We start from the raw sequence: 12,782 nt of genomic DNA on the forward strand, positions 1-12,782 counted from the left end.
CCGGTTATTTATACCTGATTGCCATGTACGGACCTGTCCTGCAGTTACTCCAACACATCAACAACCGCAGATACTTGCACGGGGTACGCCCGGCTTGACTCCCACCAGACTGTTTACATCGCAGGATGAGAATGAGAAGCAGCGGCACAGTGAGCCTATCGGCCATGAGCACACATGCCTTCACAGCCAGCCACCTTGCTGACCCCGCATTTGGATTATCGCTTTTGGGCTGAATGCATTCATCTGGTGAAACGTGCTTTGTAAAAAAAAGAAAGCATCCAGATCACATGGCGCACCTGTATCTACACCGCCTCTCCAAGTACCACCTCGGTCAAAACATACATAGAATCATTGATCCTTTATTCAAAAAAATTGATCTTGGCATATATGTTCATGGTGACATGAAGCGGTGATGATGAAGCTTACAGAGGGTAGAGAATGTACATTTATAAGGTAGGAGTAGCAATGATGTATGAGAAGCGCTGGAGCTAGGAATAATACATATGCCTGCAGGTGAAACACAGGTATTCGACTTATTGAAGCATTACGCCGGCGGCCAGAACTGGATTCCCGGCTCCCACAAGTACACCCAGGAGCGCACCGTGGCGATGTGCCGAGAACCTATGTTACACTACCTTGCTTAATCCCGGCCACTAGATGATGCCGACGACCGTACGGAGGAAGAGAAACTCAACGTGTCACAAACCCCATGTCGTGATGTCGGCATAGCTCTAAGAAACTCCGTCGCAGAGTGCAGGAAGCGATTAAAGAACACTCTTATTAATGTTATAGACCTGACTGACGAACGGCGGATGTAAATGGAGGTTAAGGTGTGGCAAGATTTTAAAGCGTTCCGCAAGTTGGCTTTTCTGGTTATATATTAATTATATCAGGGTAACGCTATCATTATTACACGGAGGTGACGTTATAGTACAGGTATAGGCTAACCCTTAAACCTAATAATACTTATATAAAGCTCAAAACCTAATATAAGCCTTGAGCTTTTTACATTTACTTAGGGGTAACTGGACGTTTTACTCATCAGATTCTAAACATGCAGCGGAGATGTATATCAAAAGAAGTAACCGCTATTAGTTTATAATGTAATATCATTCAACCTTGCTCTCCTACCCTTCCTCGCGAGTTCTGCCCTCATTCATCAGTACGAGTCTTGCCGAGAAACTCAGCCCAGTGAGTGTATTGCGCACTGCCAAGCGTAGCCACGTTTTCAACCAAACACGAAAGAATATCTAACCGCCGGAAATCAAAAGATATCGGGTCTCTAGACCCGTGTCCGCCATGCAGCCTTCTGCCCGTACTGGATTGCGGCCCGGACCAACACGTTACTCTCACAACTGGCCGAACCACGTTCCAGTGACGCACGGCTATCGCCGTATTTACGCCCAATGAAGCGGCAAAGACTCAGTTCCGGCCTGTGATAATATTATATGGCTGTCAAAATGATGACGTGGTGCATGACTGTCAACCTATGTACTTGGACAAGGATTTATAACCCTGATACACTGCCCCGTCTGGTACATACGCCCACAGCCGCTAGCAAAGTTCGGCAACCTGTTAAGCTCTTCTCCGCGGCTCTAATACCCAGTGCCTCTATATATAGAGGAGTATACCTCTAAAAATAAAGGTTATAGTGTCTGTTTTTAGAGGAGAGTAAACCGACAGATAGTGTGGTGTTATCATGGTTACCTACCGTCAATACTACAGGGTCAATGGCCTGGTGTAAGAAACGGGAGGCGCCGGCGCCGGCCTCGTATAAAAGAACCACTGCAGCTACCCCCGACTACCGCAGGACCCCTGATTACTGCACGTAACCTGCGACCGTAGTGGATCTTGCTGCTCCAAGGTATTAGTGTTGTCTCAATGCTTTTCTTATAAAATAAATTACTAAAAGATTATTTAATTAAAGCCAATCGCTACTAATATCCCTACCCTTGACCTCGGAAAAGAACTCTTCTGCAAAGACATACGCCACTCTGAGAAACACCCATCCGCCTTCTTTGTCAAAATTATTGGTTCACAATTGCTGCCCCATATTCGTTATCGCATGAAGCAAACCCTGAAGCTCTCGTTGGCAAATACGTTGATTATGTCGAACCATCTTTCCCTAACATGGATACTGGAAATGGGCAAGCTCTCCAAGCAAAGTCAGCTGATCAGACCACTGTCATAGAATAGATATCACCTGCGGCGACATACGCAGAGTCGAGGGGTGGAAAGCTCCCCTTCAAGTCCTTATTATATTCGGAAAAGCAACGAACAAACACAAAGCGCCAAAAATCGTCCCAGGACTGCCCCAATAATCCAGGAGCATATGGAGCACAAGTTAGCGATAATTCCCCAGGCCTCTTTTTTTACCATGTGCAGAAGCGTAGAGGTCCCCATTCTGCTGGTGTCGATAATGACGTACCAGCACCCTGCCACAAATAGTCGGTGAACAGATATATTGCAACCGTATTCCTCCAAACGACCGCGAATCTAAGCCAGGCAGCTTTTCTGAAGCCGTCTGGTATGCTACTATACGGAACCCTGGTATAGTCCATGTCCGTGGCAAACATGTGTGCCGACGGAACCATGCCACAACCTGTGGCACACATGTTTGCCCCAAAACAGCAATGTAGGGCCATGTACTGATAGGTTTGCCCGGGGTTTCCAAGGTGGCGATTCGGGGGCTCAGGGCCCTCCGGCTGGCTGTATCCCAGTCCATGTCTCAGCGGTGAACTTGGGCACGTTTGCTGACGCTGATGGCATAGAGTCGGGTCAAGACTGGCCACGTTCGGCGCCAGGATCCAAACCTGAACCACCTAGGCATCCAACACATCTCCGACCTCTTGGATGGTCTATTATGCAGCAAAATGGTCTCATTGAGTGGCTGTCTACAGTATTAAGCTGACAGCCATTAAGGCACCGGTATCTGTAGAACCACAACTATTGTTAATATTTGCGGTAAAAATAGCCCGACGTTTATGAAACCTTGTAGATTAGTTGACTTGAACCGATTAAGCGCCCTCTATATTAACATGAGCGTAATTTATATACATGTTACGATTCCTGATAGTGCTAAACTAAGACTATAAAAAAAGAGCGCTCCCTTGTGGAGTGTTATTGGGCAGGATGAATTCCCAGCTTGGCTTAAGTGGGCATTGGCCAATATATGAGTGAAGTACTGTCCACGTCTTGCCTCTATTGAATGAAAGTCAAGACTGACAGCTGCCGCCGCCATGTTTTGAAAAGCCGGCGAGTGAGAAATTATACATCTTTCCAGGTTAGATGGGACCGGTCCACATGGATTTCTCAATTGCAGCCGAAAATTGCCCACAATCCCACACAAATAGCCCCTGCTCAAGTAAAAGTGTGGGGTTGCGCCGTCTCTGAAAGTATGTCGAGGTACATCGGCCGCGCTTCTACGTGCCCAAATACCACAAGTCTTCTGGGAGCTGGTAGAGGGACTTTCTTGTGATCTCTATGTACCAGAAAGCATCTTGACCAACGCCGATATTTCGTTCGTCAAAGTTGGGAACTTGAGTATATTGACAACTGACTAGATAATTCTAACAAATATTTAAAGCTAAAAAAAGAGAAAAAAAAAATAAGAAAAGAAGAGCTTAAAAAGCTCTTAAGCTCCTAAGCTTACTGTTACTAATCTTGCTTTATTAGCAGGTTCTACTGTTAGTAACTTGTTAATAAAAGCGAGAGCGCAGCCGAGTTAATCTCGGGCCTAGCCTGTTATATTAAGGTTATTATAAAAGTAAAATTTATAAAAGTAAATTTTATAAAAAGTAATATAATTATAAACTTAATATAATATATTACTTAATTTTATTTATTATATTATATATAATAAAAAATATAAATAATAGCTATATCTTAGAAATCTTTTTATTCTTTACAAATATATTTACTTTACTAATAAGATATATTATTGACATATTATTAAATATCAATATGCAGTATTCTATACTCTCTATTTTGGCCGTCCTTACGGCATCCTCTCTAGGTTTCCCACGATACTCCTGGGGGCAAGCTTTTCATCATCCCGCTCATATTAAGGTTTGCAATTATATGGGTGTGCCTGTCTACGTGGAATACTTTGGACCACAACCAGAAGAGCCACGACGCATCGAAGATGGGAACTGTGAAGTATTTGGACACCTAAATGAAAACGGGGACCTAAAATTTACAGTCGACGAGTATAACTGGCAGGCAGAGGTAAGCCACAATACTGGTCAACACGATTACGATTTCGCCATAAAGGGGATCAACGACGGCTTCCCCGGACATGCTGCTGGTAGATGTGGCGAAGCTAGTGTACGGTATCGCCCAGACGGAGAAGCTACATGTCCCCCCGGCACTCCAATCGACGTTGACCTCTATCCTGATAGAAGTCGACGACCATTTGGAGTTCCATATTATTATAGGTCTGGGTGGTATTAAAAAGTGCGAATAATGGCAATATCGGCAGCTCAACCTACCGACACAAGAATTGCCAGGCATATTTTAGGACAGTCTTATTTTGAAGGAGGATATTTAATAGGTTCTATATATTGGTGTCAGTGGAAGTGTAAAAGGAATTTAATATCGGCTACTTGTATCTACTTTCCTTAATGAATCTACCAGATTGTCAACAGCGGCGTGAGCTATACTATAAAATAGAACAGTTATTTGACACTATTAGCATCGATACCAATCAACTCTGCTAATATGGTCAATCTCCATCCGTCACAGCCCCTAAGCGCTAACCGTACACCTAGGTAGCCGTGTCCTCGGCAGCTTTTAGTTCCTCTTGTCCGGAAGAAAAGCAAGCTGGTCTGGTAGGACGCAGGCATTATACACAGGAATCGTGTAGCCGATTCTACTTCACTTTATTGCAGGTTGATGGTGGCGCGGCTTGGTACGGAAACAAACTCTGAAGCCGTTGCATTCGCACTTATAGTACAGAGAAAACCCGAGACGATATGTAACTAACAAGTCAGGGGAAAAAAACCTGCACAAAGGCGTCCCAGAAAATCCACTATTACCCACTTCCGTAAAATATAAAGCGAGCCCAACTAGCGAGAGGCCGCACCTCTTGAGGCCCTAGCTGAAGGGGGCGCAAGCCTCGGACAAGACTAGGACAGCGGGATCGAGCACAGGTGCGCCTTTTCCCATATTTCCACGGCGCCACGGATGAGCAGGCTCTTGGATGGGATAATCTGAACATAGGAGCTGGTATCTCTTCACTAGCACCCCTCGGCGCGCATCAAGTCACCGTTGACGTTTCCTAAACGCATGGAAAGTAGACACCGTCTTGTCCAGTGACAATTCGACCAGACTTCATATGGAGAGCAAGCTCCAACGCTAGTGGCAATGAAGAGCTACATCTGTTTACCAGCCTTCTAGTCTCTTTTTCCAAAACGGAAGTTGTCAGAGACGGTAGAATGAGATGACTGGATAACATTTTGTGATACCGAGTCGGCACGTGTTACACGACAAGGCGCTAATGAAAGGGTGTAACTTGACCAAGGGCATCTCAAGTTAAGTACATTATCTAATGCTCGACAATTCTCTTGCGTCATGTATTCCTCATGTTTCTTGATTTGATATAGTTACTCTTATTACATCTTCTACATTCGAATCAGTCGCTCTCTCAAACCAGCAGTGGTGCGATTTTGTTATATCTACCTGATAATATAAATACTCGAAATTCCATTCAATTCCGGATGCTATTCTCCAATTGCAATCAATGGCTGAAATAGCCTTTTGATCTCCGTATTTCCAATCGCGCGTGAGTAATGAAATACTGTCTATCCTGTCAAATATACTATATCGTTACGTGGCTCCTTTTCTAGTAACAGCGACACTATCTCCCTATTTCCAGTTGATACGGCCTCGTGCAATGCTCTCCATCTTCCCTGATATGTTGCATTGATATCTGCGCCCTTTTCCAGCAAGAGTGACACTATCTCCCTATTCCCAGTTAATACGGCTTCATGTAATGCTGTCCGTCCTGTCAAATATCTTGTATTGACGTCGGTCCCTTTCTCTAGCAATATCAACACCATCTTCTTGTTTCCACTTGAAATAGCATGGTGTAGTGTTATCAATCCTATGAAATCCCTTTCATTACCATCGACCCCTTTCATAAGTAGGAGCTCCGTTATCGCCTCATGTCCTCGCCTTGCTGCCCATTGTAGATGTGGTAAACCTGCTGCATTCATAGCAATCATGTCGTCTCCTAGATCTCGTGTTGGCTAATATCTGCCCCTTTTTCCAGCAAGAGTGACACTATCTCCCTATTCCCAGTTAATACGGCTTCATGTAATGCTGTCCGTCCTGTCAAATATCTTGTATTGACGTCGGTCCCTTTCTCTAGCAATATCAACACCATCTTCTTGTTTCCACTTGAAATAGCATGGTGTAGTGTTATCAATCCTATGAAATCCCTTTCATTACCATCGACCCCTTTCATAAGTAGGAGCTCCGTTATCGCCTCATGTCCTCGCCTTGCTGCCCATTGTAGATGTGGTAAACCTGCTGCATTCATAGCAATCATGTCGTCTCCTAGATCTCGTGTTGGCTGTTTTAATAGTAACCGCACGATGTCCTCATATCCTGGCATAACTGCCAGCATCGCTGCTGTCTCTCCAATCCTATTTTCGTCGTAGATATCAAACCCATTCTCAATCAGCATCCGCACTGCCGTCACATTCCCATTCCATGCCGCTCTGTGCAATACTGTTCCTCCGTGTATCGTAGTGGCGTTAGTGTCTGCCCCTTGTTTCAAGAGCAGCCGTATTAGAGCGCCATTTTCGGAGTCAAATGCCCAGTGTAGTGACGTTCCTCCGTATACATCTTTCGCATTTACGAGGGCTCCCTCCTCCAGCAGGAGTCGCACAACCGTGTCGTGGCCATTTCCAGCAGCCCTATGTAGAGCCGTCTCTCCATTCTCAGCTTTGGAGGCGATATTGGCTCCGTTGCGAAGAAGGAGGCGCACTACTTCCTCTTGTCCTGATGCAGCCGCACTATGCAGCAGAGTATTTCTTCCCATATCCTCTACGTTAATGTCAGTCCCGTGTTGTACCAACAGCCGTACGATGTCATAACGTCCAATTACTAGCGCTCGATGTGACGCCGTGCAGCCGTCAGGATCCTTTGCGTCTATTTCGCTTCCATTTTCCAAGAGCAACTGTACTACTGATATGTGGCCGTTCCCAACAGCTAGGTGCAATGGTGTCCAGCCAAAGGCAGTCTTGGTCCTCACATCGGCTCCCTTATTGAGAAGCAGCTCCACGATGTCCCGATGTCCGGTTGATGCTGCCCAAGATAATGCCGTCCATCCAGAGTGAGTCTTAGACGCCGCACTAGCTCCATTCTCCAATAGCACTTGTACCACCGCCGAGTAACCACTTCGTGCAGCCCAGTGCAAAGCAATCCATGGACTTTTAAAGGCCTTCTTTGGTTGCAGCGACCGTTTGATGACTTCGACGCGGAAGGAGGACCTTATCATAGGATCCATGGGACATGTGTGTGGCGGGAAATAGACGTCAGTGTTACTTTGGTACACCCAGAACCAAGTCCTGAATCGCTGCGATTGTGAATCGCAAACATCTAGTATTGTCTTCTTGAGTAATGAATTTCCTTGTATACCAGTCTGTTGAAAGTGAGTAGCCCAATTCTTTGCGGCGTAGTCCAAGAAATTATGTCTCCTGGCATATTGATCCACTTGACTTTCAATGTCCAACGAGGGTAACCTGAAATTGATTTCAAGGGGATGGTCCTGAAAATGAGAGAACAGCAAATACCAAGTACAGGCCTCCGTGAGGATGAGGTTCGATTCATTTTGATATAGTGAATGCTTCCACGGTCCCAGGCTCATGTCTATTTCACCATTGGATCTGGTCAAGAACTCCTTTGCCGTATGGTGGACAAGGTAAACCTTCGAGTTTACGATTTTGACTAAAGGTCCACACAATTCTTTGATTGTGCTATGAATAGATGGTTCAAGATCCAAGTCTTCGTTCGAGTGGTCGCAGCGTGTGATGTTCAATGCTACGTTCATCTCTTCGAGCGAAAGTGGCCTCATTGCAGCAACAATTATATGAAGGAGTTTTCGAGAAGCTTCGTCGTTGGAGACATGACGTAGAATTTTGTCGTAGACAGCATGCAAGGTGCCGGGTATGGTGGTGGCGATGTCATTTAAGCTGCCCGGGACACCCAGGCGCTCTCCTCGACCATCTGCAGAATAAGAGATACCCACAAGAATGTTCGATCAGCATTGCTAATGAGACGTTTCTGCAGGTCAGCTCTGGCAGATGCAGGCAGAGACTTTATATGTCCAATCTCATCAACTTTGGCCTTGACGACAAGTTCTATATCACGACTGATGGCTGTAGTCTCGTCTTCCATCTTCAATCTAATTGTTGGTGGCGCAGTTGTACGAGGCGAATAGAACTGTCTTTCGATTGCGCCGTACGGACGACTCGTAACAATGAACTTTAAGAAGGAGTTTGTATCTCGGTTCCCGGATGCTGAGAAAAACTTGATCAAGGAGTCAATGAGAAGGTTTCGAGTCAGCAACTCGCACTCATCCACTCCGTCTAAAACACATATAACATTTCCACAATCGGCATCATTTAGACCTGTTGTGCAGATATCCCATAAAGTGCTGAATTCATTAGTAAACTTTTGGTCCTTGTTCTCATACTCTGGCATAGCGTGTTTGACAAGGAACTTCTTTGTGGTAAAAAGCTGGTGCAGTATTGCACAAAGGGCACTAGTTGCGCTATTTTGCTTGTCGTTGTCATCTTTGAAGTAGAAAAAGCAGACTGTGCCAGGAAGGATAGCTTGAGACTTGTCGCTCTTAAGCTCACCCAAAAGAAACGAGACCAGGACAGATTTTCCGCATCCAGGGTCCCCCGACACCCATAAGAGACTTGATTGTCGCTCCTGACGCCAGCGCCGATATTTTGGATGCCGTAAGAACCACTCACACGTTCCTGGTACTCGATCTGGGTTCCTTTTTCCATGCGATTTATAGTCTGATTTGTAGAGCGATTGCAAGCATTTTGTCTCATCTGCGCAAAGAACTAGTATTGGTCAGTAAACCTCAAATTTAAAAGTTATGTATGCAGCATCTTACCTCCGCCGAGACGAGGATTAGCTAGAGGGTCTGCACCAATGGCATAGAGCAGCTCTTTCGCATATGAGGCAGCCGTTGCGGCGGCATAGTGACGCCACGTGTCGTTTTTATGACAGTCGGCATAATCACAGATTCCTCGTATGACGGCAACGGGCAATGTGTTCATGAGACCGGCTGCTTCCATCTCAAGGCAAATTATGTTGTACTTGTCCCTTAATTCGTCGCGAAGTTTTGCATTTTTAATAACTTTATTTCCAGATCCAATACGTCCGTAATGAACAACAGGATTCTGACTGTCTCGGGGATCTCGTGCTACCAGCGAATACTTGTCGTCCGCTTCTTCTGCTTCGTACAGTTGATCATTATCCACGCCTGGAAATAGAAACTTTTGACCTTCGGGTTTCGTTTGAAACACGTCAAGGTGCTTCAAAAAGCCGTGGGAACGGTTGAACTCAGTCTCTGTTTGGATGGTTGAGATGGCCGTTCGCAATCGCAAGTCCGTGGGGTAAAGCCAATTCTTCTTGATAAAACCACCAGCCGTCTCTTTTCCGAGTTCGTAGCCTATAACACATTGCACATCATCGGAATCCTCTGTTGGCGCAGCTACCACAACATCGCCGAGACGCACATCAGGCTTCAGGTGTCGCCCAGGCACTCCAGCACCAATGCCGACCATCAAGCCATAGCGCAAATTTGGAAAGCTTTGCCTCATCTGAGACACGAGTATGGCTGCAGAGACAGTACCGATTGACTTTGTAGGCAGACCAGCTAGAACAACATTATGGCTGCCGATAGAGCCCGCTATGTAGTTGTTGTCGTCTCCATGTCTACCCGGGAATACACCATCGTGTCTTTTGTCCAACATGAACCTTGCAGCGAGTGCCTCAACATGGAGGGCGCATATCCATCCTATTGTGTAGTCCTCGTATCGGAGAGTGGCAAGCATAACGTGAAAGCAATGTATGGTCTATGATGATTCAATATTTGCAGCGAAGGGGAGAATCGAGCAGCTAGCTGGCGAGGCAGGCGACTATGGGCATATTGACGAAAGAGAAACTGTTTAATGGAAAACGAAATGTTAGCTGTGGATAATGAGGAAGGCGGATACTGGCCATGAGGGAGAGAGCTTTCTCGAAACCTTGAGGCTGCTTACTGTCTGCTCGAATTCCCCCCTGGCCAAGGCATCCGGTGGTGTGGTGTGGTGTTTTCTTAGAAGCCCAGCGACATCTTGGCTCTGGTCGCCCAGGTTCCGGTATGGATTTGTGTAACCGGTGTTTTGGTGTCAATTGGTGATTTTGGACCTGGGCCGCTGTGCTGGCACCGTTGATGATGGGCAGAATGCTGGCTGGGCCGTTGCATGGGACCAGTGCGTTTGAAGTCCGGTCTGGTTTGTCACAAGGCCAGGCCATGTCTGGGGTCTTGGCGTGGTAAGCAGTGGCGCCGTCTCACCCTCTTGCCCAACAATATTCCGTGATGCATTCAATGTTGGGCCGCTCCTTCCCGACGAGACATTTTAGTGGCGGCACGGCCACATCACCGCCATGTCTTTCTCCAACAAAGTCTAGGGCAAAATCAAATTTGACCAGACGTATTGGCCATGGTGTCACGCTTCAGGCGCATCTCGACGAAACCTTGACAGCAATACAACGTACTCCCACAGCTCCCTTTGTCACACAACCAAAGGCCCCAATGCCTGGTCTCTACTCCGTAATCCCACCTAGAATCCCCCCCCGCACGACTCCATCCCCCGTGGTCACATCGCCGCTTGCGGGGGATTGGCATCTAACCTGCCATGTAACCAGGGGACGTGAAAGTTTCTGCACCAAACTTTTAGTCACCTCTTTGACAGTCTTTTTTTTTTTCCCATAGTCATCTCCAAGATCAAGGTTGAAATAATCAACATGGGCAGTTTCTGTCGTTTTGGGACAAAAAACGCACCGCACGTACCGGCGCCTGCGCGGTCCAAGGAGGAGAGAAGCTTGGTGCAAAGGTTGGACGTGTTCCTGTTGACCTTTGGGTGTATTTCCCAGAGTGAGTCGTGATGAAAATCCAGGAGATGCGATATCTGATGCAATGCCGCTGACTCGCTACTGTAGTTATCAAGTATGCTCTTTCGCAGACGTTTAGTTGAATGGAATCCGACTGTTGACCGTTGCAGATTCCTGGATCAGTCCAACATAAACAACGCCTATGTGTCCGGCATGAAAGAGGACCTGGGGCTTTGGGGCAACGAGCTGAACCTGTCTGTCTTCATCGCTTATTCGATTCTTACCTGGTACCGAATATGCTGATGCCGACCTTGTAGATTTACCACCTACTTCAACATTGCGTACTGCATCATGCTCGTCCCCTCTCAAATCATCATGACCTACGTGCGACCAAGTTGGTGGCTGCCCTCGCTGGAAGTCATCTGGGGTGTCATCACGGGGCTGGTCGCCATGACTACCAGTGTGAAGCAGGTGTATATACTGCGGGTGTTTTTGGGACTGTGCGAGAGCGCAGCATATCCCGGCATGATCACGCTTTTTAGTACGTTCTCTCGCGATACCCAACGCCATTACGCCACGAGGGCATCTGAGTTGACGACTGGCAGTGTGCTGGTACACGCCGCTGGAAATGGCCAAGAGGATCGGCTTCTACCATTCCTGCCAGGCAGTTGGGCAGATGATGTCGGGGGCGATGCAGGCGTCCATTGTGAAAACCATGGATGGTCGCTACGGCCTTGTCGGGTGGAGGTAAGCATATTCCGTCACCACCAGTGTCTGATGGCTCATATTTCATGTAGGTGGCTCTTTGTCATCAATGCCATCATCACCGTCATTTGGGGCTTGGCAGGCTACTTCATGATTCCCGACTCCCCAGGGAGTCCCAATCCATGGGCATTCTGGTTCAAGAGGGTCCATTCAGAGTATGCTCTGCGTCGACTCGAGAGGGAGAATCGGCTGGATGCAAAACCCATTACTTGGGCCGCAGCCAAGTACGTTCCATTCATCGCATTTAAGGCGTATGGCATTTGACCTTTTTAGACGCATATTCTCCACGTGGTTGGTATACGTCATTGGGGTCATGTACATCGCCATGGTCCTTGGAACGTCGGGATACAACTACTTTGGTCTGTTCCTGAAATCCATCAAGAATAGCGACGGATCACCGAGATGGACCACTGTGCAGGTCAATCTGATTCCAATTGGCGGCAGCGCTATAAACGTTGTTTTTGGTACATCTTCTGCCGCGTCTTTACGCCTCTGCCGTAGCTAATTACGTTTACAGTTTGGATCTGGGCATTCTTGTCCGACATTTTGCGAACGCGATGGACCTTGATTGTGCTGCAAGGTATGGGCGTCGCTTGTCTCTACACAACATGACTTCTAACCCACCTTAGCGGCCATTGCCATCATCGTGGCCATCATTCTGACCATCTGGACGACAAATCCGAGCGAGACTCCGTTGTCAGCGGCGTATGCTGCTTATTTCATGGCGCATGTCCCACTTGGAACTGCGCCGCTCATTTGGGCGTGGCTTTCTGATCTGTATGTCGTTTGAAGTTTTCACGAAGAGTCTGGACTAAGCGTACGGTGTTGCAGCGCACCACAAGAACCTGAAGAACGATCGCTTACTGTCGGTGCCGCTATTGCTGGCTACAGGG

General features: G+C 47.0%; 3 protein-coding genes across 3 annotated transcripts in view; 1 reads left to right on the forward strand and 2 right to left on the reverse strand.

Annotated features, from left to right (window-relative positions):
• Positions 1–6,232: 6,232 nt before the first annotated feature.
• MAA_08885 (Nucleoside phosphorylase domain protein) lies at positions 6,233–8,080 on the reverse strand (the record flags this gene model as incomplete). Its single annotated transcript, XM_007826883.2, has 1 exon — positions 6,233–8,080. The coding sequence occupies one exon, from the start codon at positions 8,078–8,080 to the stop codon at positions 6,233–6,235; it is 1,848 nt and encodes a 615-aa protein (XP_007825074.2).
• Positions 8,081–8,193: 113 nt separating this feature from the next.
• MAA_11417 (Protein kinase-like protein) lies at positions 8,194–10,082 on the reverse strand (the record flags this gene model as incomplete). The annotated part of the gene is made up of 2 exons (XM_011413411.1): positions 8,194–9,083; positions 9,137–10,082. 2 exons carry the CDS (start codon positions 10,080–10,082, stop codon positions 8,194–8,196), a joined length of 1,836 nt encoding a protein of 611 aa, XP_011411713.1.
• A 955-nt stretch (positions 10,083–11,037) lies between these two features.
• The window catches only part of MAA_08884 (Major facilitator superfamily transporter), a gene marked incomplete at both ends in the record, with an annotated part of 2,177 nt that continues 432 nt past the window's right edge, over positions 11,038–12,782 (forward strand). The window contains 10 exons of the mRNA XM_007826882.2: positions 11,038–11,167; positions 11,233–11,239; positions 11,295–11,378; positions 11,442–11,665; positions 11,730–11,871; positions 11,922–12,113; positions 12,163–12,353; positions 12,407–12,469; positions 12,519–12,666; positions 12,721–12,754. Of these exons, the coding sequence (XP_007825073.2) occupies positions 11,038–11,167; positions 11,233–11,239; positions 11,295–11,378; positions 11,442–11,665; positions 11,730–11,871; positions 11,922–12,113; positions 12,163–12,353; positions 12,407–12,469; positions 12,519–12,666; positions 12,721–12,754 (1,215 nt within the window). The remainder of the gene's footprint in view (positions 11,168–11,232; positions 11,240–11,294; positions 11,379–11,441; positions 11,666–11,729; positions 11,872–11,921; positions 12,114–12,162; positions 12,354–12,406; positions 12,470–12,518; positions 12,667–12,720; positions 12,755–12,782) is intronic.

The sequence above is a fragment of the Metarhizium robertsii genome (genome assembly GCF_000187425.2).
Source record: "Metarhizium robertsii ARSEF 23 chromosome Unknown MAA_Scf_7, whole genome shotgun sequence".
Lineage (NCBI taxonomy): Eukaryota > Fungi > Ascomycota > Sordariomycetes > Hypocreales > Clavicipitaceae > Metarhizium > Metarhizium robertsii.